The 27900-nt window shown below is 36.0% G+C and overlaps 1 protein-coding gene across 1 annotated transcript; it reads left to right on the top strand.

Annotated features, from left to right (window-relative positions):
* Positions 1-1120: 1120 nt before the first annotated feature.
* On the top strand, positions 1121-27900 carry ACMSD (aminocarboxymuconate semialdehyde decarboxylase; the record flags this gene model as incomplete). Its single annotated transcript, XM_084289206.1, has 10 exons — positions 1121-1177; positions 4730-4774; positions 9786-9882; positions 12672-12721; positions 14054-14290; positions 16892-16985; positions 18323-18418; positions 18888-19060; positions 27410-27508; positions 27838-27900. The coding sequence occupies 10 exons, from the start codon at positions 1121-1123 to the stop codon at positions 27898-27900; spliced, it is 1011 nt and encodes a 336-aa protein (XP_084145332.1).

Genomic DNA, 27900 nt, shown 5'->3' with positions numbered 1-27900 from the left:
CCCAAATAAAATATCAAACTCAGAAAAAGGTTGAAACAAAATGGACCACTAGTTTTTCAAGTTCCTTGATTTCAGGGTGAAAGATTCACAGCAAAACTTAGTTTTAAAATATCTGCTTTTTTCATTAGAAACAATTTAATTAATAAATGGTTAACCAGCTTTGGCAAGAAGACACCATGTGAGTAGCTTGTGTTGAAATAATTTATATAAATAAATTATTTTATTAAATTATTAATTAGAAATAAATTATAGAAAGAACAGTACGACACAGGTAAAAGACAAGGGTATTTGGAGGAAAGAAGTGTAATATTAAATTGAATAAATTTATTTGAATTGATTAAATTAAATATTAAATCTGAGGGAGCTCCAGTTAAGCTTCACTTAGGATGCAGAAGTCATTTGCCATATTAACTAGTGCACTCCACTGACCTTAATTAATGGTAATCTCAGCCTTTCTCCTCCCTGATCTTGAACCAATTTGAGAGGCTCTGAGCACCAATACACGGTAGCATGTGTAAATATCCTCAGAAAACCAATAATCAAAGGGAGGAAATGAAGTGCAGAGCATAGATTTGGCTATGATTCAGTATTTCTGTGAAATTTTTAATATAACTTAAGAAAATGCAAAGGAATGAAGAGAGGAGGTATGACTGTTTACCAAGAGCGTATTATACACTCGCTACAAGTCATTTCAGCATCTAAGAGGGAGAAAGGAGGAAATTCAAATCAACCTGTTTAATACATTTATTCTGATTCAATTTCATTGAATGATTTTCAGTTCCTAATGCTGAGCCTATAAATGAGCTTGCATTTTAGATTCTAGGTAACAAACCCCTTTATACTGCCAATATAAACATGAATGCTTCCCTTTGCCCTCAGCCAGCTGTAGTTTATGCATTAACAGGGACTTTCTGCTAGAAGCCTTTGTTCTTTCACAGAGCCACTCCTCTGGGATCCAGGCTCCCTGGCTGGTTACTGTATTTAGTTCTCATGACCCGCAGCAGGTGGATCTGAACCGCAGCCGAAGTCAATAACTGCTGAACCAGGGACAGGAAGGATAGTAGCAATTACACAGAAAACATTTTCTGAGAAAGAGTATTTCTCCTTTGATACTTCAAAAATGAAAATTGATATTCATAGCCACATTCTACCTAAGGAATGGCCTGACCTAGAAAAGGTAATAAGAGTTTAGATATTCAGTGCCTTATGTTATCAGCAACCATTGGTACCAATGTAATTCTTGAAAAATCAGTGAATGAAAGGTTCTCTTAGAAATTCCTGTTTTCAGTAGGTTTTTGTCTGATTTGATTTTTTTTTCAGATGTAAGATATTTGTATTAAATTACTATGCAAAACAAGAGTCCTATTAAGAAAACCTGGCTGTTACCCACTTTCTATTTAGACTCATGTCATTTTTTTTTGTTGTTGTTTTTTTATGAGACCTATAACTATCGAATGATGAGGCATAAATTCCATTTTCTTGATGAAAGTAGAGCTGTCAAGCTCCCAAATGGTATTCACTTTTGTTTTAAATAGGAGAAATAAGCAAAAGTTTGACAAGATTAATGTTACCTAAGACAAAAGTCATTCATTCTCATCTTATGCCCACAGGCATGAAAGTCATTCATTCATTTCAATAGGTATGGGAGAACTCTAAGTGTGGTTAACTGATGATTATGATTGTTTTACTAATATCTGTTGTTTTTCTCAGTTACTGGGAAGGAGTTGCATATTGTATTACAAATACTAAATTTTAGTTGTCACAACACTGAAGCTATAAGTCAACTTGTCTTAACTTTGCATTTCTGCATGCTATTATTATTATTAGTATTTAACAACATAAATTTATGCTTGTCAGTAGCAATTTTATGACTCTGAAAAGTATTTGAGAATGGAAAGTGTCATTTAGGTTTTTATGTAATAATTCTACTCCTTTTCTTACTTCAGATTATCAAAAGCAATGTAGTCATCTGGTTCTGAATTAGGTTTTAGAGTTGTTCCCTGAATAATTATAATCACAACTGAATACAGAGGTGGCTGATCTAAGGATCTTGGATTCATAAGGGATCACATCTTCAGTGGTACAAAGGGTACTGAAAAAGATCACACGGGTAAAACTGAATATATTGGTTATACACGCAAACAAAATCGTTTGCAATTTACAGAATTCTAGGATAGCTATCTTTTATAACTCATGGTAGAAGAGTCAGACTAGAAACACTGCATTGTTGGTTCTTCTCTTATTGTAATTCTGTGCTGGTAGCAGTTTGAATGAGCATTGCCTGTGTCTGCCAGTGGTATGGAACCACTTGATTTCATTGTGCCTGCCTTTGACAACAAAAGAATGCCATTGTTTCAGCCATGCTCTTAGGCCTCGGGCACACTAACTGACACTCTGTTTGACACCATACATCTCTTTCACTTTACTCTTTTGAGGTTGATGATGGCAAACTCTCAGGTAAGCATTTTGTATGCATTAGCTCCATGTTCCTGGGACTTTAAACACGACAGTCCAGTATCAGTTAGATGTTAGCCAGAGAGCAGCTGCAAAATGTAAGGAAAAAAGTCAGGAGAAAACCTGTTGCTAAAAACATATATGGGATTATTTCTTCGTTAGTAGTGAAGAGTAACATTATTATGCATAAAGCCTCCTGGAAGGGAATGTTTGTTTCCTCTTTTACCTAGGAAGGGCTTTTTAAACATCTATTTAAACTTCCTATTTGTAATTGTAAGAGCTCTTCAATGGAAAACACATACACACAGGATAATGTAGGTGAGATGATAGGTATTTTTGAGAACAATTATTTTTGTATTGAGTGGATAGGAGTTTAAATATCTAGTCTACAAGAAAAAAAAAAAAAAAAAAAGACTACTCTTGTTTGTTTCAGATTGTGTAGTCCTTGTCTGTGCAATATTCCTGTAAAAATCCCTATAAAAATTCTTTATTCTGATTTTGAATTATTTACATATTTTTGTCTGTCTATGATTTAAAAGGACAATAAGTTCATTGGTATAAAATCACCTCAAGAGTCCCTTGATGTTCATAGATGTATGTGAAAGATGAATTCCTTGTTGTTAATCCCTGAGGTCAGCTGTAGGCCAGTGTTGCATTTATTTAAATGCTGATTAAAGTGGCTAATACAATTTTTTTAAAGGTAATCTCTGCCTGCTAGTTTTTGTTTCCTCTTTTCGAAAGTTTGAGCATTTCAAAAGTTTGTTAGAAAGAAGAAAACAGAATAGAAAACAACCCTCAGGATTCCCTAGAACCCTCTGAAAATTCAAGCCATTAACGTGGCCTTCTACGTCTCATGCGTGGAAGACCAATTAGGCAATCCTAGCATGCTCACGTAGTGTTAAACTTCTTTCTTTTTTTCCGTCTTATAAATGCTGAATCTTGAATCTCTGACTAGAACATTCTATTATCAAGATAATTATTAAGAGCTTAAGAACCCATAATAAGTACAAAAATGCATATAAATTAATGAAATCCTTCAGTAAGGACCATCAATGCATCCAATCAATAACGAACAGGTAAAAAGAAGACTAGCAGTTCAAAATCAGACCAGTGAGATTCTCTATTCTCCCTGAGCACCTTTAAGGTACTCATTTTTTGTACAGCTTCTAAATGCAATTAGCATGGAGCTAGAAAAAAGTAAAGTTCTCATTAGATGTCATAAATTTTTCCTTAACTGTAAATGTGTTATGTATGTAAATATATATAAATATATATAGTTTATATATAAATATATATATAAAAAAAAAAAGTTTGAATTTAAATAAAATTTACCTAGCTACATAGCTAAAAGTAAATAATTGACTGAAATACTCTTAGCTGTGGAAATTACGATCTCTGATTGACTGAAGTCAGGAGGCTTGGCTCTACACGCCTACCGAGGGAAAGCTGACAGCTGCATTTCGCAATGATGTGTTATCACGGGAAATTCAAGATTGTATTCAAATTGTTTACACTTCAGTGAAAGAAATCCCTGCTTTTACTCAGATTCCTTTTAAACTTTTCGTAATAGAAAAAAAGGAATTTTGAGCATTGTTTTCAGTCTACTATGTTATTTTGAGATTTCTAATCTGATAAGTTATGAAAATGCAATCAGCTTCTTTTGTGGTATGTTTTGGTTTTGGTGTGTTTTTTCTTTTTCTTTTTCTTTTTTTTTTTTTTGTATAAACAGTTTTGAATCTCTCTGAAAGAATCAATGAGCACCTAAGCTTCTCCTTTAAGCTTCTCTTGGCTGTTTAAATATTAATAGAGAGAGACTGACCTTCAGTACTGCTGATGAATGATGAAAGCTGAAAAGTGGAATCGATACATCTTTGTGCTAATGATTAACTGATTACAATTTGTTAGAACTGGAAGATTGTCAGCTCAATTTTCATATTGCCAAGTGCTTGATTCAATTTTTGCAGTGTTAAAATACGATTCCAATTAGAACCTCAATATATATTATGCAACTTTAAGCACTTTGAAATCAGTTTTCAGGCTTATTTTAAAATGCTGTTGAACTTGAAGCTAAAAGTTCAGATTTACAAACAGCAATAGTACAGTCTGGTTAAACTTTGGTGCTTTTGTTGAAGTTTGGGGCTACTTGTGGGCTCAATGCTGAGCATATGCTTCAGTATTTCTCCTGAATAAGGTACTGCTGGGTTATAAGAAATAAATTTTGATTATTATTGCAGAGTGCTACCTAGTTACTGGCTTTTTCTTCTTTCTTTTACAGAGATATGGATATGGTGGATGGGTACAGCTGGATCATCACTGCAAGGTGTGGGCTGTTTGGTTGGTCTTGTGTTGTCATTAGGAGTAAAAACTCCTAGGATATCCATTAAGAAGCAAAGTGGCAATAAGATTGGCCGAGTCTTTGATACATATTTATCTAGAGGTTTATCTTTTCTGAAGTAATATCACTCAAAGTCCAAATATACCTCAGCAGAACTTTTTGCTTAAGATGTGAAATGACTATACCAAATTTCACATACCCGTGTATGAGCCGTTTTCCATTATTCTTTTTTTGTCATAATATCATCTAAACACGGGTACGGGTAGCTCTTAGGAATTGTTTTCAATAAGTCTAAAGCAAGATAAGCCTAAAGCAGATAACATATTGACTACTTTTAACTAAGAGAATTCTTCTGTATGAGAAGCAAAACCAAAAGGAACTGGTATTTTAATAAAAGTTAGCTCAGTCATGAAAATATCTTCAAAGGGAAAGAGTAACTTCTGTAATGTTATGACAAGGAGAACAAACAGCAGTTTCAATATCCAGGAACAGTAGAAAAAATACCTAGATTTGGGGATCGTTATACACAACAGTAGGAGCCTGAGGTTTCTTGGCAAGTAGAAGGCAGACAGTCTGATTACACTTCATCCTTGACCCACTCCATTAACTTCACAAAGCCACTTCTAAGCTACATAAATATAACAGGAACATGTCTCCACATGCTATGATTCTATGCTAATGGTCTGGCTACATTCAGAATCCATTCTTCTTGTAGTGAATTTAGCAAAATACGTGCATTTACTGTGATGGAGACAGAAACTGTGTTTTTAGAGGCTTGGTTCTGATCTCACTCACAGTAGAGCAAATCGGAAGGAATTTCAGTGACATCCACAGTGAGACAGCAACATAAAACTTCTGAAAGCAAGATCAAAATGTTGCTGTATATCTTTTGGTAAGAGCATTTAAACGATACTAGAGTAAGTGGTTATTTATTTATTTATTTATTTTGTACAGGAAGGCATAATGACCTAAGAGAGGCAAGGCTGATAAGGCAAAGTAATACCCTTTATACATTACTATGTAGGTGAACTATACTGACTTATTTTAAAGATGTTCCCTCGATTACCATATAATGGCTTTAGCAGTCAGATATCCCTGTGTATCTCTAACGCTGTCATGGGAAGCCAGCTTCCTCCTGTGACCTGTCAGCTCCCAGCTTCTAGGAATCTTTCAGAGAGCCTGTCACTGCAAATGGCACTGACCTCTGGAAGCAGGAAGATTGGAAAGGTGTCTCGGGAGACCTCAGTTCACTTCCAACTCCATTTCATATGTACCTGCCCTAATTTGAGAAATGCCATCTGTAACTGCCTACCAGAGGTGTGCTTTTAGTTGTACTGAAGGGATAAAGACAATGCAAGGTGTTAGGAGGATAATTAAGGAAAAGATATGAAGGTAACAGAGGATAGATAGGTAAGAGCAGAAAGAACAATTTGGATATAGACAGCTGCAAGACAGAAGATACAAAGTTAGGAGCATGAATAGCTCAACAGAGTGTCAACACATGACCTACATAAATCATGTGAGGAGTGCAAATAACTGGTTAAATCCAGTTGTATACTGCGATAATTTCGGTGGAACTAGACAGTCCACTGGTCATTTTGCAAAATGATACTTCTTTGTGATTGTATACATATGCACACAGTAACTTTTTTGAACAAAAAAAGCTGGTAAGATGGATATGATAGTGCCTATTTATTGCAACCTAATGATACATGCTGTTGTCATGCTATAGTATGCAAGGCTATGCTGTCAAGTGCCTAACAATTGCTTTTGAAAGAGGGCCACAGAATAGGAAGGCTGGGACTAAGAAAGAGGAGGAAACATATTATGCTGAAATTTCAGATATGAGTCTAAGCAGGCATGGGAGGAGAGAACAAGCCACCTGCTGAACCAAAGTGTGGATGGCACAGCTTCTGAGATTCTGGTAGGTGCAGGAAGGGGAGACGTGGAGACATTTTTAGCAGCTTAACTGTTTTTATAGGACTGATGCTAACACTCCTTGCTAAAAATAGTTTGCAAAGGAACTTTGTGGCAAGTTAATAATAGCCTGATACACTCTGCAGAGAATTCTGTCTAGCCCACTTCTGTCTGAAAATGTTGCAAGAAAATAATCATGGCAAAAGAAAATCTTGTTCAGATCTGTTTGGCTGGGGAAGTTAACTCTTGAAATTATTTAAAAAGGTAAAACTTCAGATGCCATTCTGTGAAGAAGCATCAGGGTCAAACTGGAAGAAAATAATTCCATGCATTTTTAAGGAAGTGCAATTTGGGGTGTAACTGAGTGGTTTAGCAATGCAGTAATTTAAATGTAGATTGCTGAACCAGGTCAGCCTCCTAGATTTCATCCTTAAATCTCTCTCTCTTAATTTCCACATAAATTAATTAAAGTCTTGAATATTAGATAATATTAAGAATAGAATAGAGTAGGTGATAGAATTTTCCAGGTGTTCCCTTAGAAAATTGTGTTAATTTGCCAAATAGAGATCTAATGTCTTTTCTGAAATTTTCGTAAAAGCATCCATTTCTTTGCAACCTGAAAATTTTCATTCTCATCCATGTTTCATTCTCATTGCTGGAAAAAAAAAAAATCTCATCAATTGAGGTGTCTGAGTAATTTTTTATTTTAAAAAATATCAGGTGCAGATTAGTGGCAGTGTCTAAAGACAATAGCAGTATGACTGAATTTCCAGTTACAGCGTTGCTGGGGTAGATCTTTCAATTCTGACAGACATGAGCATGAATCTATTCAGAAGATGATGTTTTGCTTTCCTGCATAATCAAGTCTGTTGTTCCTCACACACAATGCTGTGAGTTTAGCCTTGACCTGGAGCATGTTTTTGTTCACAAAGAATCAGTTAATGCAAATGAAAATAGGAAGCTGTTCAATGAAGTCTTCAATGAGAACAACACATGGCTTATTAGAAACCTTTCTTATTTTGCAAACCCTGGTGCAGCTTGCAGAAAACCACTGTTCATCTCAGCATTTATGTATAAGCACTGTCAAGGTTGCAGGTGAAATTACAGTTTTCACATGTTAGCAGAAGGAAATATATATATGTATGTATATATTTATATATATGAGTAGTTCAGCTGCTGTGCTGTAGCTGTGTCTGAGTAAAGAATTAAAATTCGCCTGTGTTCACAGAAATACTCCCAGCGGTAAACCAATAAAGGCCACACAATCTATTTGTATGTGGTACAATGCTCAGATCTACTCTGTTTTCTCTGCTCACACCCTGAATATTTTTCCATTTATTAGGCAATCTGCTGCAATGGGCTGATCTTTTTTTAATACATCGGAGTATATGGCCAGAGTAAAACTTCTTGTCAGGTTGGAAAATCAATTTTACAAGAACCTGAAGTATTTTACCAGAGGATCAGGACTATGTGATTGTTATTACTGACTGTAATATTTCAAGTAATTTTCACAAACTGTGTTACAGCTATCAAGTACCTTGACAGTTTGCCAAGGCAGCACAGTTAGATTTGTTGAAGAGAGCTGTAAAATATTCATTAGGGCAGTGTATTTGTGAATGATGCTTGAAGTTAATAACAAATTCAAGGTTAAGAAGTCTGGCTTCCCTGAAGGAGGTGATAGAAACCCAGCTCTTCACTGATTAGTGAAATATGGTAGGTTATTTCTGTTTTAAAATAATAACAGGGAATATTATGATTTATCAGATTTTTATTTAGCAATATAGACAAGTGTCTTGGGGATCCTAAATAAAATATTTTTGTGGGGAAAATAAAGTGGCCTTTAGAGAGAAAGAATTCCCTTTCCAGAAGTGTCAGAAGACTGCCCTACACTTAGCTTGTGTTTACTGTGAAGGTGAAAGAGTAACTGCTGTGCTTCCTCACAGTTTATCTGGTTTTCAATTTTCAACTGCACATTCAGTGTCCCTTCTGTCCAGTACGTTTCCTGCATGACCACGCTCACCAATTCCATATCCTCAGATCCAAGATGGGGATCTTGAGGACTTCAGCTATTTCACTTACACTCTAAGTAGCTACAAGCAACCAAATAACACTCAGGCCTTACAACTATTGGTAAATTATAGCTAATCAATTACTTCTAAGCCAACAGAAATACTGTCTGGTCTGTCTTTACAAGATCATAGAAGCATGGTTATGTAAAACCCAGACAAGCATTTTCCTTTGCTTAATGTGACGTCATTGTCCTACTCATCATCTTTGCACAGTTGACGTATCAACCAAAAAATAAGTTTGAAAAGGAAGTTTCCATGTTGACAGTTAATGGAACAGTATTAAATTTCCTGACCTTGATAATATTTTGAACTTTGTAAGTTTGGGAATTAGTGGTGGAGGAATGGGAAAGGCATTACAGTAATTCAGGTCATGGTTTATACTGTGTTCAGCTTTGTGCTTTGGTTGTTGTTTTTTGTTTGTTTGCTTGCTTGCTTGCTTTTTCCAAATACAGTTTTTCAGTAATTCTGTTCCTAAGGAGAAAATGTAATCTGAAGACAACGTAATAGGTCTGCTTTTGCCTCAGTATGACTGGTGATCTGAAACAACTGGCTGGAATTTAAGAGAGTTGCACAATTATTTCTGTAGTTATTGGAAGCATTTTGTGGTGTTGATTTTAAAAGAACACACGCATACCCAAGGGGAAAATTTAGCACAGATTTAATTAGAGTGTTATCTGGAGGTCAGCATTTGATTTGGAGATAAACTTTGGTTAAGACAGCTTGTATCTTTTCCAAACATATGGAGTGATACGCACTGCAATATAAAGGGATTTTTTTTATTATTTTAAAGAATTAATTCATGTCATCTAAACTATAAATGACTATTTTTACAGTCTTTTATTAGTTACTATTTTAAAATAGTTTTTGATTTAAAAATACCTACTGAATAAAAATAAAAGAACAAAAATCTGTCTCTGAATTCATGTAAAGCACAATATACTCAAGTCACTATATAAATTATCATGTACTACTTTGTCACATTTATAATATATGAAAATGTCATTTTACAGGGACAGGCAAGGATGATGAAGGATGGAAAGGTTTTTAGAGTTATTCAAGAGAACTGCTGGGATCCAGAAGTACGGATCAAGGAGATGGACCTCTCAGGTACCTCTGTTAAGGAACTGAAATGATTGCGTCTCATTCAGAATAACATCTCTGTTAGTGCATCTGAAAGTGGTTAATAACCATATAAAAATCAAAAGGTTTAGCAAACTACTTCCTTAATTTAAATCCACTAAAAATCAGTGAAAAATGTTACGTTTTATATTCAGACTCAAATGGGACATGTTCCAATAACTTTTCTCATTTTCAGTAGCAATTCATTCCCCCACTTTTTTTTCCACAGATGTCAAGAGTCTGCGTTTCTTGTAGGATTTTTTTTATATAATTGTTTCCTTTTGTAATATTTTTTCTGTTTAGGTGATGCAATTTCATTCCGTATTTTTGCTAGAGGATTCTGAGCTTAGAGAACTGCTACCATTAGTCTTTCAGGAAAGAGTTTTCCTGATTTAGAAATAAATTTGAAAATTTGGCATGTAGTTTATTTTCCACCAGGTTCCTTCATGCCACTAAATGAGATTTGCAAGATGTGAGACTGAGAATGAGCAAAGAAATTTTTAGTCTGATCAATTATTTTTCTATTTGTAATGGCAGAAAATAAAATGTATCATAAAAGCAGCACCACAGTATTTCTTCACAAACTAAACAGTGCTTACTTACTTGTGTTAAAAAAAAAAAAAAAAAAACTCTAAAACTGTGTGTTACAGCACCATCTGGTGACTTGTGCTCTAAAAATGTCCCTTTTTATTACTGCACTCCAAAGATACAGGCATCAGCTAATTAAGTATTTAAAAAAAAAATCTTACTGTTTTTCATTCTTTTAATAATAAAGATTGTGGTCTATGTTTATTCCTCTCAGTTTACAAAGCTTATGGCTACTTAGTTCAATGACAACTTTATGTAACACAGACCAAGATGGATCATACTGAAAAAATAAACATCCAAATATGGCATAACTCCACACTGAACAAAGCTAGTAGCAGTCTTTGTAAGATGCTATTAATTCAGAGAAATAACTTACAGCTTGGTTGCTAAAAGGCTTTGTTTGTGCAGGGCCCTAGAAATCTTGCCGATTATAAGAAATGGTAGCCAATGTACCAAAGAGACTGAATTAATTCTCATGATCATGTGTCCTAGGTCTAATTAGTGTATAAACCTGTGTCTTGATCTACTCAATAAAACAAACTATAAAGGTAATTCAGGAAAACAAGCTGTAAAGGTAATTAACAACACAGTTCTGTGATACAAATCATCACAACTTTGTGGGATAAAATCTTTCAGTTAATCCTAACTGCCTCTTCTTATTATTTTCACCTTGTAAAACTTTCTGAAGAGGTGCTTCCTACCTCCGCAATCAAACCAAACATGCACTGACTGGTCTGTGTGTCATTGCAGTGGTATGGTTAGTAATGAAATGCCTGCCATTATGGTATATCATCTGCTAATCTCTTTGCACCAAGGGGACTCAGAAAGCTAAGAGAAAACATATTTGGAATATAAAGTAGAGGGTCTTTTTTTTTTTTTTTTTTCCCCATACTGATTCATCTTCTTACTAAATCTAGTGTCTGGGATTGTTCAGCATAGAAATCTACCTATGTTAGATTATGTTAAATTTGCTTGGAAGCGTAAAAATGGACTGGAACCAGATACAAAGCATTGTGTGGAAAACCTGGAGAAGGTTCTCAAGCATACTAATCAAGTGACCAGCAGCATATTGGTGGACAATACAACATAGGCTGTACTTAGATGAATATGTCATTGTAGACGTGATTCTTAACCTCCAAACCATGGCTGCTGCACATTATGTTAATCAAATCTTGCAAGAGAGATGCCTGAGTCAGCTTTTCCTCTTGTTTCCTACTCAAAATAAAGAGAATGATATAAAGCATTTTGCTAAAAATTTAAGTGCTTTGTCAAGGTCATTCTTTTAAATTCTCATAGGGTTTTTCTGCCATCTTTTGGATTAGTATTTTTATTACTAACACCCATGTTAATTTTTTTTAAAGCATGATAAAATGCATGCATATCTGTTACAATATGAGATGGTGCTGCAATCAGACTAAAAATTAAAGAAAAATACATTTTTGCATGTAACTGTTTAGTGAAGTCCTAATTACTATTTGTTGTTTGTTCTGTTGTATATTTATAAAGTTCATTCTTTTAAACACATGTGAGGGTATAGACTTGTCTTTGAACAGAAACCAAACAACATAGAGTTAATTCTCTACTGCTATCATCAAAGTTAGTTCTAACACCAGATAGACTTTCTTATACTTAAAAGCTCAGTAGTACAGCCGCAGGATGAATAAAACCTAACACAACACAGCTTTTGGAAACATTTAGGAAAACATTGTTTAACAACCATTGTTAACATAACATTGTTTATCTTTGATCAAATTTACATATTTATTTATTAATTTTATATATATAATTATATATAAGAAATGTGACCCAAAGTAAACAAGATATTGAATACTGTTTGTTTAACAAAGATTCGTTCGTTTATGTAACATTAAATTGCTATTTTATTAAATTTTATGCATGCATATCAAACACTGCTAAAATCAAAATACTTAATTTCACAAAATAATCTGCTGTAAGTTTTTTATCTCCTTAAGTAAAACATTGCAATCCTAATAAGCTGATACACCACAAGATTTATTACCATGACCATCAACTAGCAAAAAACAGGTTCTGTTCATACCAAAGTTAGAACATTCTTTCCATTTTAGTAGTTACCTTCTAGGCCTCTGCTTTTCAAACCAAAGTACTTTCTTATTTTCAACATTTTATCAAAAGAATGAAATATTAATAACTGTTCTTTTCCTTCTCAGGAGTCACAGTCCAAGTCCTTTCCACAGTCCCTGTAATGTTCAGCTACTGGGTAGGTTCCTACTAGCATATTTTGTAATTCATATGTTACAATTTTTTTGAAAAATTCCTCAACCTCCTGTAAATTAGGTGATTGAAATAGGCACTAGAGCACTGAAGTAAACGGGGAATTGTTTTGCTGAGAAAAACGAAATAAAAAGTAGTCCAGGAATTGGAGGAGCCAGCAGGGTGTCCTGGCAAAGCGCCACTCTGGAGTACACACAGTAATTAAAAATAACCCAGCAACAGAATTTTTGCTGGGGATCTTATCAGGGGGTAGCTGGAAACATGGAGAGAGCATTCACTTAACACAAGTCCCTGGTTAGCAGGAAGGTGTGTATGGACTGATTCCAGGAGTTAGGCATCAATCAGTATCTTCTCATGAACTAAAAAATCAAAGGTATTTTTGTGACTTCAGTCCACTTCCTTTTAAATGTGGCATGGGAGGAGCACTCGTTGACATAGAATCCTTTGAAACTTAAAATTCAGTTGCAAATTGTAGCTAATATGTTCCGTGCACGGCTTGATCCTGAATGCATCAAGGAAGTTAAAATAGTCTGAGAAGATAAATCATAGCAATATGATTTTCTCAATACATTCTTAATTTGACTGTTTGAACTTTATGACTAGAAGTCAAGTAAACAGACATGCTACATGGAAGTCATTGTGTTAAGTCCATGTATAAGTAGTGCCACTGAATTTCAGAATTTCTTGTTGCATGAAATACGTTTAAAATTTCACTCTGATATTTACGGGAATTTTTTCCTCTAGGAATATATTAGGGGGAAAACAGGAAACTAATTGGGTGAATATTGCAGTTCCTTAGCTAGATATTGCAGTTCCCTTACTTGAATTATATCTTATCTTTTTCTAAATGTTAGAGAGCTTTGCTCAAATTTTCTCTGTAAAATTCTCGTGCTCCATCATTCCACATTTATTATATTTCTCTCTTCAACTCTGATAATAGGATAGTAAATATTCATTGCTGTGTTTGAAAATGGCTTGCTCAGGTTTTTGCATTTGGATAAACAAAAACAAAGGACTGGTTTACACAATAGACCAGATACTTTAGTGCATCAGCAACCTGGGCCTTCTTACATTCTTCCTGAGCACTGAAGGCAGCCACAGTTGATATAATATTTGAGACAAGAAGGAGAACTTTACCCAGAGGATTTAAAACAAGGCAAAATTTAGCCCTACTGATTTCTGGCCATTCAGAACTGTAAATTTCAAATTCAAACACTGTCTCTGAATTGTTTGCAGTGACATTTATCCAATATCTTCCAAAGGTGATAACATTTGAGAACTATATTTTAATGTACTATTCTGCTTAATATCTTATCAGGCCAAACCTCAGGATACTTTAGATCTATCCCAGATATTAAATAATGACTTAGCTGCTACAGTAAAAAAGTACCCCAAGAGGTTCATTGGCTTGGGTACGTTACCTTTGCAAGCTCCAGACCTGGCTGTGAAGGAAATGCATCGGTGTGTGAATGAACTTGGCTTTCCTGGAGTACAAATAGGATCTCATGTCAACGAATGGGACCTGAATGCACCAGAACTGTATGATATTTATGCTGTGAGTAAATGTTTCTCTTTTTATTTGATGGAATTCTGTGACATGGAATTCTGTCTAAAAATATCTTGGGATGTGTTCAATCATCAGCTAAATTTATATATACATTAAAACAATTGACCCTCCTATTCTGCTTAGTGTAAAAGAAAGAACATTTACAGGAGACTGTCAGTAATTTTCTTTAGTGACTGGGAAATCAAGCTACTAAGAACATTCATTTAAAATTACACAAGCTTTCTTAAAGAGTGCACCTCAAATGTTTTTTAATTGTGGATTCATTTATCCAGCCTGCTTAAACCTGTGAAATAACACTGAGGTCTGAGACTTGTGTTAGTGCTTGGTACCAGGTTTTTTATTCACCCAAGTGAAATCAACACAATCCCACTTTCACACCATGCAGTTACATCCGACTAATCACCAGTGGTCAGAGAGCTTCAGCTTTAATTATACGTGATAATTGATCATATGATGTAATGACAAGAAAGTGATATAAAACATCCTGAAACCTACTTCATAATAATGAATAATGAAATCTTTTTATGATATGAATTCTTACCGCAGAGTTGCCTTCTTGGTTTGTGAAGAGAAGTGCAGTATGAAGTAAAGCATTTCTACACTGTTTGCTTTGGGGTTCAAGTTACTATATCCAATCCTATTGAGATAATTGATAAACTCTCTGAGATTTTCAGAGATTTCAAAGTAAGATACCTATAGAGCCAAAGTATCCTATATGCAAATGGAACCAAAAATTCCAAATGTTTTGGTTATAAAATGAGCTTATAGATTGCATTTCTTAAATAGTCTGAGGTTCATTTAGGGATGGCCATGTTTATAACTTACAGAGTTTCATCAATGTACATTCTATATCTGTTTCACAGGTTATTATAGGTGTCATCTTGAAATTGATCCATAGAGGTTGTTTTTCAGAATTCTCTATTTACTCAATAATGCTATTAGCATAGCATCTGGGCTGTTTGTTTTCGTGGTTGCAAGCAGTTTACTATCAGCTTCTGCTCTTGGAGATGCACACACTCTCAGACTTGCAGAATGGTTGAGGTTGGAAGGGCTGTCTGGAAGTAATCTGGTCCAGGGCCTCTGCTCTAGCAGCGCCACCTACAGCAGTTTGTCCAGGACCATGTCCGGGCCGATTTTGAAGACCTCCAAGGAGGGAGATTCCACAACCTCTCTGGGCAACCTCTGCCAGTGCTCTGTCACCCACACAGTGCAGGGGTGCTTCCTGATGTTTAGGTGGAACCTCTTGTGTTTCAGTTGGTGCCCCCTGTCTCTTGTCCTGGCACTGGGCATCACAGAGAGCTTGGCTCCATCATTTTTGTACCTTCCCTTTAGGTATTTATATACATTGATAAGATGCCCCTGTGCCTCCTCTTCGCTAGGCTGAATACTCCCAACTCTCTCAGCCTTTCTTTATGGGAGAGCTGATCCAGTCCTTTAGGGACTCTTCACTAAACTTTCTGCAGTAGCTCCACATTTCCCTTGTACTGGGATCTCTCTAATGTACTGTACGTTCTTCAGCTTATGTTTAGCACGTGTAGGAAGAAACCTCTGTCATTTTTAGAAATGTTCCTGGATAATAAAGATTGTGAAATTAAGCCATATTTGATACTGAAATTTATCAATCTGCCAAGCCAGTTACTGAATTGCTATTTTCAATTTGCAAATGTATATGACAATTACTCCGTACAATCCAAAAGTTGCAGTTTTATTTATGTATGTGTGGGTAAATAAACCAAAATTCTTCAAATGTGTGATAGTCTCCTTAGCAACAAGAGGAGGTTCAGAAATACAACTGACAAAATGAACCTGTTAAATCCCAGTTAAGGATATGAATGATGTTGATGAGTGTATACTTAAAATTAAGCACATAGTTAAGCACATAGCATTAAGCACATAGTCACAATTGGGATCAGCATCCTGTGTTGTTTCTCTGCTTTCCTTTCCAAAGGTAGGAGTAATTGGAAAAATTGATGTATCAGCGTGGACATGGGTTCTTTCTTGATCAGAATGCAGCTAGATTTCTGACTCAGGGTGGATTAGGAACGGTTTTAACTTTTTTTTTTTTTTTTAAACCAAGCAGAGGGACAAAGGGGGCAAATGTAGCACAACAACTATAAAAACTCCTTAGTGAAGCAGGAACAATTCTAGAAAACCATCCTAAAATGGTTCTATAAAACGTTCTGAGAAGTAATCCTTATATGTGAAACGAAACCAATAGAAGCCTAATTTGAACTGAGTTTTATACTGCAGGATGACTGATGTACACACAGCTAAAAAATGGGTTTGTAGCACATTAATGTGAGGAACATTTGGCTTACTGGAAAGATATTATCATCAGTGTTTCCAGTCCTGTAGTCTCAAAAAGAACTTTGAGTCTGAGTGAGGACTTCAGGATATGTACCAGAGGATACATACCAGAGGAGTAAATAAACTATTGCTTATAGTTCTTACTTATAATTCTGCACCTGTTTATATTACTAGTACTAATATTTGGTCCAGTTTTGTAGGAAACCTTTAAAGCATGGCTAAAACCTAAGATGCATTTTGGTAGGATTAAGTCAAGATTTAGATGTTTTGTATTTGCTGCAGGCTGCTGAACAATTAAATTGCTGTCTTTTTGTACATCCCTGGGACATGCAACTAGATGGAAGGATGTCCAAGTACTGGTTTCCATGGCTGATAGGTAAGTGTACATTTACTTTGCTTAATTTTTGTTTACAGACTGTCACTGGACTAAGTAAAAAGAGTAAGCGAAACCAAACACTGTTTCCTAGAATTTCATTGGACTATTTCCTAGTAATAGGTTGATTGGAGAAGAAATACTGAATCTAAGTTCACATCAACTATAGCTGAAACAACGTGTACTTCAGAAGCTCCCCAGAGACGGAGGGAATTCATCTAGTTTCTGTTTTATTCCCCACCCACTAGGTAAATGCGGATGACATTGAATAACCAGAAGTAGGTTAGCTTGCTACTTAGAAATGGAAATGTTTAAGACTGATTCCACCCTCACTCTTTTTTGTGTTTTTGTTTTGTTTTTCTTTTGTTTGTTTGTTTTTCAGAGGTTTGCTCTGCCTCTAGTAGAGATGCTCTGAACAATATATGCAATATGTATATAATACATGTTCTGCAAAACACTCTTGAAAATCGTAGTGTCCCAAGCAACAGTGCATTATTTTAGAATAATATCAGTTAGTCTTAATCAGAGCAAGCTCTACAACATAGACTTAAAAAGAGATTAAAATTGTTACATTTACCTAACAAAGCATAATAATCTAAAATATTTTCCTAATTAGTCCAAAAGGCTTTGCATCTGAGAGTACAGAACAAATATGAATTAAAGACACCCTTTTGTGTGGGATAGGTATTGTTTCCACCAAGGAGAGGGTAATTCCAACAGTTCCTTATTTCCAAGCTGGATATCTAAAGTTATGTACATAAATGACATAATATTCTAAATATAATAGGTGTGCTGAGAAATGGAGGGTTGATATAGGAACCTAAACTCCTGTTAGATCCCTAGCACTGGGCATCCAAGCTATTGAGAGATATCAGTTCTTTCTATACTGTAGAAATTGGCACCATGTCATAACTAAACCACAGTTCCATGTTGGAATATGCTCCAATGTATCTGCTCTACTTTCCACACAAAGGAAACCCAGAAGCACAGGTGAGAAGAGAACATGGTAGATTCCAGACTTGCCTTTGAGCCAGGATAACTGTGGAGCTAAGCCAGTGAAATGCCGTTCAGGACATAACCCAGCTTGCCAGACAGTTGTCCCTGTGGTATAGGATAAAAAGTGGGTTTAGAATTCAGAAGATCCCAGCTTCTTGTCCCATTTCCTCATTTCAATTAATTAGCATGGAGGACTATGTTCCTCTAGCAGGGAAAACGCATAACCTTTAGCAGCTGCTCTGTAACTTGCTTTTTCAGTATGCTCAAGGCTTTTTGAGGAAAATGAAGATAACATCTAAAATTCAAGGTTTGGCCATATATGATAAAGCTTTTTTTGTTCCTAGGCATGCCAGCAGAAACAACCATGGCCATTTGTTCCATGATTATGGGAGGAATTTTTGAAAAATTTCCTAAGCTTAAAGTTTGCTTTGCACATGGAGGTGAGTAATATACTTGGTTTTTAGTTGAGCATGATACAATTGTATTTTCTGGTATGCCAGTTAATGTGGTTACCACTGTAAGCCTGCCACCTGCTGAGTACTCTTAGCCCAGTGAGGATATCTGCCAGATGGGTTGCTCATACTAATGTTCTGTAGCATGATTCAGCCAATGTTTGAACTGCTATGGTAGCCTTTAAGGAAATTGAGGAGTGAGAGGAGACAGGAGTCAGTTTATGGGCTTAGGGAAAGGAGGAGTAGGGAGCAGTAGGAATTTGGGCGTTACTGTCGTGAAGAAGTGGGGAAAACAGAGAAAGAAGGTAATGAAAGGGAAGGAATAAAAAAATTGCCAGTACAGGGCACTTTCATTCTATATAGTTAACAATAAAACTTACATATCTCCTTGATGATGATGTCACTCTTTCCCTCCTTCATATTTTCAATTTCTGTTGCTAAAAATTTGTCCTTGTAGGTGGAGCTTTTCCATACACAGTGGGGCGAATCTCCCATGGATTCAACGTGCGCCCTGATCTGTGTGCAGTGGATAATAAGGTGGATCCAAGAAAATACCTTGGTTCATTTTACACAGACTCTCTTGTCCATGATAGTGGTGCACTAAGGCTTCTAACAAGTGTAATAGGAGAGGTGAGTTTTAATGCTTCCAGAAGTAGGTAAGTCATTCTGGGATTATTTCTCTCTATGAAATAGCAAAAGGAGAAGAAAGGAAGAAAGCAAGAAAAAGACAGCATATTCACCTAGTTACTATTCACCTAGAGTTATTATAAACTGACGTGCTTCTGTAGTGTTGATTATGTTCCTTACTATAGTAGGGAGTTTTTGAGGTGCTGGTTTTAATCAAGGAAATCATCCACTGTGAACCCTAGTTCACAGAGACTAGTTCCTTGCATAAGGTTAACCAGGATTTAGGACTGCAGGAATGGCAAGACGTTGCATCAGGGAAAGGTCAGGTTGGATATTATGAGAAGATTCTTCTCTAAGAGATGGTATGACACTGAGACAGGCTCTCCAGAGAAGTGGTCACAGCAACCAGCCTGATGGAGTTCTAGAACCATTTCAACAACACTCTCAGACATAGGGTCTGGTTTTTGGGTGGTCCTGTGTGGAGCCAGGAGTTGGCCTCAATGATCGTGGTGGGTCCCTTCTGACTCAGGATATTCTGTGATTCTAGGATGGGACTGCACACAAAGGCTGCCTCATTTGGAGCCTTGCTTTCAAACGTCTTTAAGTGCATACTTCTTCAAGTGCGTACCTGAAGAAATCAAGTAGTATTTCCACTTGGCAAGTTGTAGGCATTAAAGAGTCAGTAATAAAGATGATTTTTGTGGGCATCCTGGCTAGCACATTAAACATCACGGCCTTCAAAAATATTTTAATTGTTAGAATAGAAAGTGAAGAAATCTTTGTACTTTTGCAGACTGTTTATATCATATACAGTGTGCATCAGAAAAAATCCAAGGCCATTCAAATAATTCCTTCTTATTAGTAATTCAAATGATTCCTTCTTATTATTAAATACTCAGGAAGGAGGGGAAGACAGCATAACCCTTGCCAACTTCTAATGGATAGCTATAAATCAACAAGAGGCTTGTATTTGTGTCCTGATCTCTTGAACTCACCAGATAACAAATACAGAAATGCAAACTATTGACGTTGGCTTTCTTGTGTCGACAACTGTATTCATCTTCCTGTATATTAGTTTCTAGGCTACTTAGTACTTCCTCAGGTATGAGGCTGTTGTCACCAGGGCCTCTTGTATGACCAAAGTTCAGAAAAACAGCTAAGTAAGATGTTTTCCTTCTTCCTAGAGAAAAAGTTACTGTTGATTTCCCATTTTTATCTTTAAAGTCTGAATGTTTGCTGCAATAAGTCCATACAGAAACTGATACAGAAATGACTTGCCTGGGTCAACCAAAAATAATAAAGCAGAATAAATTATTGCTTTTCCTTATCTTGGTACTGTGGACCCAGATCACATCTGTTTGAAATCCATGGGTTTTCAGTCTGTGCTGCACAGGAAATCTGTATCCTTGAGATTGGACTCAGCTTCCCTACAGTACTTTTACTTTTTAGGAAAACTGCGTTTAAAGATTCATGAAAAATTCAACAGTGACAGCACATATACACCTTGACACAATGCTGTCACAAGTTTTTGTGAAGTGTACATACACAATGTATTTACATATGTATACAATTACAATAACACTACAGCTATAAGAACAGAAGGGAGAATATTTCTCTCTTAAATCCATCAGGAATCAAAAATAGATTTGTAGGAGAAGCCCCATAAAATGTGCAAAGAAACTGCCATGAAGCTTTAGTTCCATTATCAGCAAGAAAGATAAATCCCGGCTTGATTTACTTGTCAGAAGATCTGCTAATGAGCTCTTAGTATTGGCAAGTTCTTATAACATCAGTGGGTATTAACTCAGGTGGCATTTGCCAAGTTCTTTCCAGGCATATTACAGCATTTTTTTGGCAATGTTAGTCCTCCTGAGCACTGATGGAGAGATCTGTGTCAGGGATGAAGTTTTAGGCACCAAACTCATTATTAACAAAATGCTAGGGCTCCAGCCCAATATTGATTTCTGTTAATTTCTGCTACCAACCTTTACATGGTAAATATGTCATGGTCAACAGTACCTGACTTTTTGTGATGTATAATTACCTTTTGAATGTAACTGTAATTTACAGTATCCAATGGCATTAAGTCATTTTGAGAAAAGATTTGAAAATGTTATTATATGTGATGTGCACTTCAATTTTATAAGATACCTGAAAGCTTATAGAATAACAGATTGGCACTTACCTTCTGTTATCCCCAAATCCAGGCCATGTTTGTCATAAGTATATTCTCATTCTACACACAGGTATAGTATAGCAGGGATGAGTCTAGCTCTTGAATTTTAAATTGCCATGTGTAGGTGGTCAGATTCCTTCGTTGTTGTTATTATTATTTATTGTTATTGCCAAGGAGACAAGACCACTCGCTTTTTTTGTTGTTTGCATTTTTAAATGTTGGGAGGCATATTTTGCCATCATTAGAAAGACCTTGGTAAATTAGAAGCTGTGCGATTCAACATAGCTGAAACCTACACATCCTTTTTTTTTTTTTGGTCTGTTACTGTTTTTGAGTTAAACTATTGAATTCAAGAGCAAAGCAGGAAAGAAAGTACAACAGGATGCTTAATACGTTAATACATTACTGAGGAGCTTAACTTTTTTTTTTTTTCTGTTTAACATGCATAGAATTCAAGTCTCAGAGCAGTTCTGCTTTAGAGTAGCAAGTTAGCTTTCCACCTCAAGGCTGCTCTGAGCTATGGCGACTGTGAGAATTGTGCTGTCTATGCATCATGCTTAAACTCTTAACTTCCATACCTTGCCTCCTAAGAAGCAACACATAGACTGTATAGCTGGTAATTTGTTGTGGATTGCAATTAGCTAATCTAAAAGTTACTTGGCGTTGTTAAAAATCATGTGCAGGAGCCTCTCCGGTGTCTCTTCCCTTGCCAGCAGATTTCTGAAATTAAGTTTCTTGATGCAATACATTAGCTCAGTGTCCTACTTGGGATGTTGGTATCCTTAATTCTCTGAGTGGTTTGAGCTCAGCAATATGACATAAGGTGGAAAGGTCTGGGAGAGGTTACTGGCTGAAGGGAATGGAATAGGGCTTCTGCAACTGATTCTATTCTTTAAATTCAATCTGAGAAATTGGATTTGCTGTCTTTTGTTTTCTATCTGATAGGAGGTAAGTCATCCTCTTCCCACTTTATTGTTCTGCCTATGACGTATCAGTGTTGTCATTTAAGTATCTGTGCTTGTACTTGGCTTTTAATGAACACAGTTGTGAAGTCCAGACAATAACAAATGTCTCTGATGATAACAGCAGTAGAATCTTTCCCAGTATAAAAACAGTGCTAGAAACAAGGAATTATTGAAGGAAAATGAAAGATTTAAGATCCAAATAAAAATTCTGCTGCGTACAGTCATCTTACATTAAGTCTGTTTTTGCAGGTATACGTTACCTTTGCACTCTTGTTTTCAACAGCCTCACTGATCCTTTGCCTCTTACTCATATTCTTATCTCTGTGATAAGATGACACATTTTATTTGTTGTGCCTGTTACCCTTTCTATACACATAAATATTATCATCCACTCTTTGTATCTTTACATAATACCAAATCACATATTTTACATAAAATTCTTTTGCAACCATTTGCCCCCGTGTAGCTTGTAGTCTGAGGAAGAAAGACTCCTTAGGTATATTCAATTTGTGTTGGGTTCAAACATCTCTCTAGTCCCCTGCTGCATGCCAGAGAACATTCCTGCTTAACTGGTCATTGGAAGATACTTCTCATGGTGTAGTGAGCCTTCACTGGACCTCTGCAGCCTCTCTGGGATCAGATTTGGTTACCCTGTGGAGGATGCACTGCAGGGCTGGGCATTTGTGAAAGCACAAGGATTCCTTTTCAGGCTGCTATTTTTTAGTAAACCCTTTCATTGGTGGAACATGCTGACTTTTATAGCCAATTTCTTTTTTTAAAGCCTTACAGAGGTTTAGATGAATTTTACCTAGTACCTCTTTCTTTCTGATTTAGTAGGCAGTCCTGCTTTGTTCAGTTTAATAATTACTGTTTCATGAGAGGCAGCTTTCTTTGCCAGGTTGGGTATAATCTGAGCTCGACTGACCAGTTGATAACTTTAGTGAGGAGTAAATCTACTTTTTTCAGTGTGCGTCTTCATTTTCAGTGTCTCCTTTGCAGAATGTTGTGTTTTATAGTAATTTTTCACATTAACAAGCACAACAGAATACAGATATCTAAACAGAATAAATGCAGCCATCCTGTCTTGGAGGGGGAAAATACTTGGGTGGTATTGGGTGGTTGGCCTCAGGGCCAAAAAACCGTCTACAGCCTGCTTTATCTACAAGTGCATACATAGTCTTTGACATGACTATATCTGAGTGGGCCATGTGCTGGCAATATAATTAGCCATGCCTGTGTTACATCATTCTAAAATTCCCCTACTCCAAAGGATTCCTTATCCAGAACAGCACTGATAGGATGGAGTGAGCTCTGTTATCTTTAATTCTAAGGGGAGAAGGTGGGGGGAGAAACTGAACAGGTTGAAATCTAAGCTCTACTTTGCAGAGGTTCAGAGCAATGTGAAGTCCATTGAATTAGTGAAATACATCACCTATAGAAATTATTTGAGGTAGGAAGAGCTTTGAGTCAGGCACATATAATGAGCAGCTATTTACTTTACTGGCTAAAGATCAGGCTGCCAAGAAGAAGCACTTGATGGAGATAGCGTTGTATTTATGGCAGATATTTTCAAGAAAAGTCTCAGTCCAGTGGAACTACTCATAGAGCCAGATTTCTTTCAAAATAAAGGAGCAGTTTAATTAAAATGAGACTTTCTTCTTTCTTAATGTGAAACACGGTAAGAGAGTTACGTGTATTTAACGAAGAAGCAGATTTGGCTTCTTGTTGCAATATTTGGCAACCATGGTACTGAAAAGTCATGAGTCAGATCCCAAAAACTCAAATGCTTTTAAGAATTAGGAGAACTTGGAAAGCAGTACATTGTCTTTCTCTTTTTCAAAGCCTAGGGCATCTTATCCTTGAAGAAACATTCACATCGTATTTTCAAGCCTTGCTTTATAACCATGAAGATGAAAAACTTCCCTCATTTTCCCATTAAAGCTGACGTTCTCACATAATACCATTCCAAAAGTCAAATCATGTGTTGGCAGAATAACAAGGGTAAGATGAATAAATGCCAGGCTAAAAACATTGCGATTGGGTCTCTCGCATGACGTGTAACTTTATAAACCAAAGGTTTGAAATAGGACAGCTCTCGGGAGTATAGCTGGGAGCTGTGCAGGAAGGGCATCAGTGTGTGTAAAGATCTGCATACACGTGGCATCAGGTCCTCAGGGAACAGCCATTACGTGGCATCAAAATGTCATGTGTGGGCCTCGAACTTATGAATATTAAAATCCAGGGATAGCTCTGAGTCACGTACATTTAACTTCAGCCCTTCCTAGTTTGGGGTGCAGGTTAATTGGAGCCTATCCCAGTTAAAGGAGGCAAGAGTAAACATTTCTGAGAAATACTTTTGTGAGGCTGCAGATTTGCTGCAGTCCTTTGCTCTCCCCACAATGAGGTAGCATGAAGTGAATAAACTAAACAAAAAGTCCCTAAAGATTCTGGCTATAAAAAGTGAAGATCTGGGTTGGCAGATGATTAAATGATTCAGTGCATCTCTGCAAAAACCTCATGGTGATTCTTCAGCGTCCATCACCAGTAGGTAAAACGTTCTCAGGCCAGAAGCTGGAGCTGAACTGGCTATAACAATCTGGCCTTTTCTTGAGATGTATTCCGACAGCAGGAAAGAAGGTGAGATTCAGGAGAAATACAATTTTTCACTGACGTAAGAGGAAGAAACCATGCTTGACTTTCTTTGAGATTCATTTCAAGATTCAGGTCTGTACTGCTGTGAAAAAAATTCCCTTGAGTAGAAGGGTCTGTTGAGGCAAATTGTCAGCCATATTTACCTTTCTGAAAGGCAAGAGGCTTTATTAAGGCACTGAACATTACGGTCTAATAAGAAAAATGAACTTTGCTGATATCTTTATCATTTATACATGAACAATGATAGACAATATGCCAGGAGTGTTGTTTATCTGCAGAGACTTCACAGGACTTCTCTGAGGCCAGCTGATAAATACAGGGATTGCAAACCCCATTTTACAGATGGGTATAAACTGAAGCTCAAAGATTATAAATAAATAGCCTAATAAATAGCAGCAATAATTCTACTTCTAGATGTTCTCATTAATTTACAGCTCTTAATTTTGCTGTTTATGAACAGATCCCCTGAAACACTAGGAAATGCTTTAAACTAGAGGAAAATAAAAAAATAATCGAAATAACATATACAGATTATTCCAATGATGGAGTGAGATTTCTTTCTGCTCTGGTATACAGGAAACTTAAACAAGAATGTACAAACCTTCCTGACCTTCTTAATTTTCAGTAATAAGCAGCTGAGGAGGTACTTTCTCCTTTACTAAGAAATCCATTTTCCAATATGAAGTTAGTATGCTAATTGGTATTTTTTGCTTTTGTTGTTGTTGTTTAGTTGTTGTATTTTTTTGTGGCATACATTTGTTTTTCATATGTGCAGAAAATGCCTTGGTACCAGACTGCACTTTATAATGAATAAAAGAATGTATTTGGCTGTTTAATCGTACACATACCCAAACATATTTTTTTAATCTGCACTCAGAAATTGATGCAGTAGACAGAGGAATATAAATTCTCCTGTTCTAATCATATGGCAGGACTTCTGTAATACATTATAATACAATAATATAGGAGAGAACAATAGAATTTGTATCTTTGGATTTCTTGTGAGGGTTCGTTTAGACTCTTTCACAGACTCTCTGGTGACATCTATTGGAGGTAAAATAAATAAGCAGCATTTGACAAACAAGAAAAAGGACAATTTCATAAAATAACTGAAATATATTTTCTTTGTCCTATTTCATATTGGCAACTGAATTTAAATGCTATAACAAGTTCCCCAAAATTCATGAGCTTGACTTTAAATTTATGAGACATTTCAAAACATACATTTTTAATGAAAATGGTGGTTTTCAAATATTCATGTCTCCAGGAGATGAAGCTTGAAAGAAAATAGACTTTTGATAAAATCAAGTGAGTTGGCAATATTCAATCTCTAGGGTAGATGATAATATGAGAAATATCATTGCGGTGTGGAAATGAACATATAACAATGCGGACCCATTGAGAATCTGCCTATTCGTTTCCGCCTCTGATAACAGGAGTGATGCATACGGATTCTTACTGAATTTTCTATTCCCTTACTGTTGCTTTCAGAAATAAATCGGATCATGTCACTCAGATTCTCACATACAGGTTTCCAGCTCATAGTTAATACCCAATCCCAGTTAAAGACAATGACATTTTAAGAAAATCATAGACTTCCAAAAAATATAGGAAATTCGGAAATGAGATTTTGATTGTATTATCTGAAGCTGAATACCAGTTAAATTATGAAGTTAAATACCAGTTAAATATTTTTTGAATTTAAATGTTTGTAATAGTTCTACATTTTACCATGCTTAAGTAGTATCATGTTGCAAGTATTACAGCTTTTAAAGTATTTCATGAAAGATAATTTTGATTGCTTTGGGTTGTTTGTTTGTTTGTTTTATTACACATTCTTTTCAAGTATATATAAATTCAGGTTTGTCTGAGTGAGTGCATTTATGTGTGTGTATAATCAAGAATTTCAAATTCAAGAATCCAAATCCAAGCATCTTTTGTGAGCTTGGTGGAGAACTTCCTGAGATCCTTCAAGAAATCTGCCAAAAGATTTCATGGTCTTTTTGGACAGCAGTGCAGAGCATGCAAGTAACTTCCTTGAACATGAAAAATAATTCAGAAGTAGAAACAGTACTAGTAGGGCAGGAGATGAAAAATAGATGCCATTTTGTAACATTTCAAAGCTGCACCACAATAAAGAAAGTCAATCTCCATAGGAAATTACCATTTGTATTTGTACCATAGTCATCAGAGCAGCCACTCACTTCCACATGCCCAGGTTTTACATTTTGAATTTTCTGTATATCAGAAATAAAAGTACTCAACACTTTAGTTAGGCAACACAGAAACAATTAAGAAACAGACAATACTATTTTTAAAATTTAAATTCCCAAATAATCTCAAATACTTGTTTTTAAGCTTTGTTGTTTTTTGTTGTTGTTGTTGTTTTTTTTTTAATGTAAATTGGAATCCAGAGACTATGTTCACATTCACTTTCATAATGAATCAGTTCAATGTATATATGTAACTTCCTGTGATTTATTCTAAATTCCAGAAAGCATGTGAAACTATATCCTTTGATGATACTACAGAATGTATGATGTGTTTCTTTATCACTAGGACAAAGTTATTTTAGGGACAGATTATCCTTTTCCACTGGGGGAACTGGAACCTGGAAAACTGATTGACTCAATGGAAGATTTTGACCATAAACTGAAGGTACAATTTGGGTGGATGGATTTTTTGGGTTTTGTTTGTTGGTGGGACGAGGGGGGGAGAGGAGAGCGGGGGGGGGGGGGGGGGGGGGGGGCAGGGGAGGGAGGGAATGAATCATTTTTAAGGCTCTAGTTTTAGACCTGGGGGGAAAAAAAAAATGAAAAATCAGTGGAGTACAGTAATTCCTGCAAAGATTGGAAGAGGCCCTTCAGTCTCTTTAAAGCAGTTCATGAGAGCATTTTAAAGCAAGAGTGAAAACATCTGAGTAAAAACAATTGACTAAAACATGACTTAAATACACACAAACATATATAAGTGTTTTATTTTTACAGGATAAACTCAAGGCTGGCAATGCTCTGGAATTTTTGGGTCTTAGCAGAAAACAATTTGAATGA

Source organism: Netta rufina (assembly GCF_964035555.1).
Source record: "Netta rufina genome assembly, chromosome: 6".
Classification (NCBI taxonomy): Eukaryota; Metazoa; Chordata; class Aves; order Anseriformes; family Anatidae; genus Netta; species Netta rufina.
The sequence above is the reverse complement of the archived record's forward strand: the minus strand, read 5'-3'. Positions and strand labels throughout refer to the sequence as shown.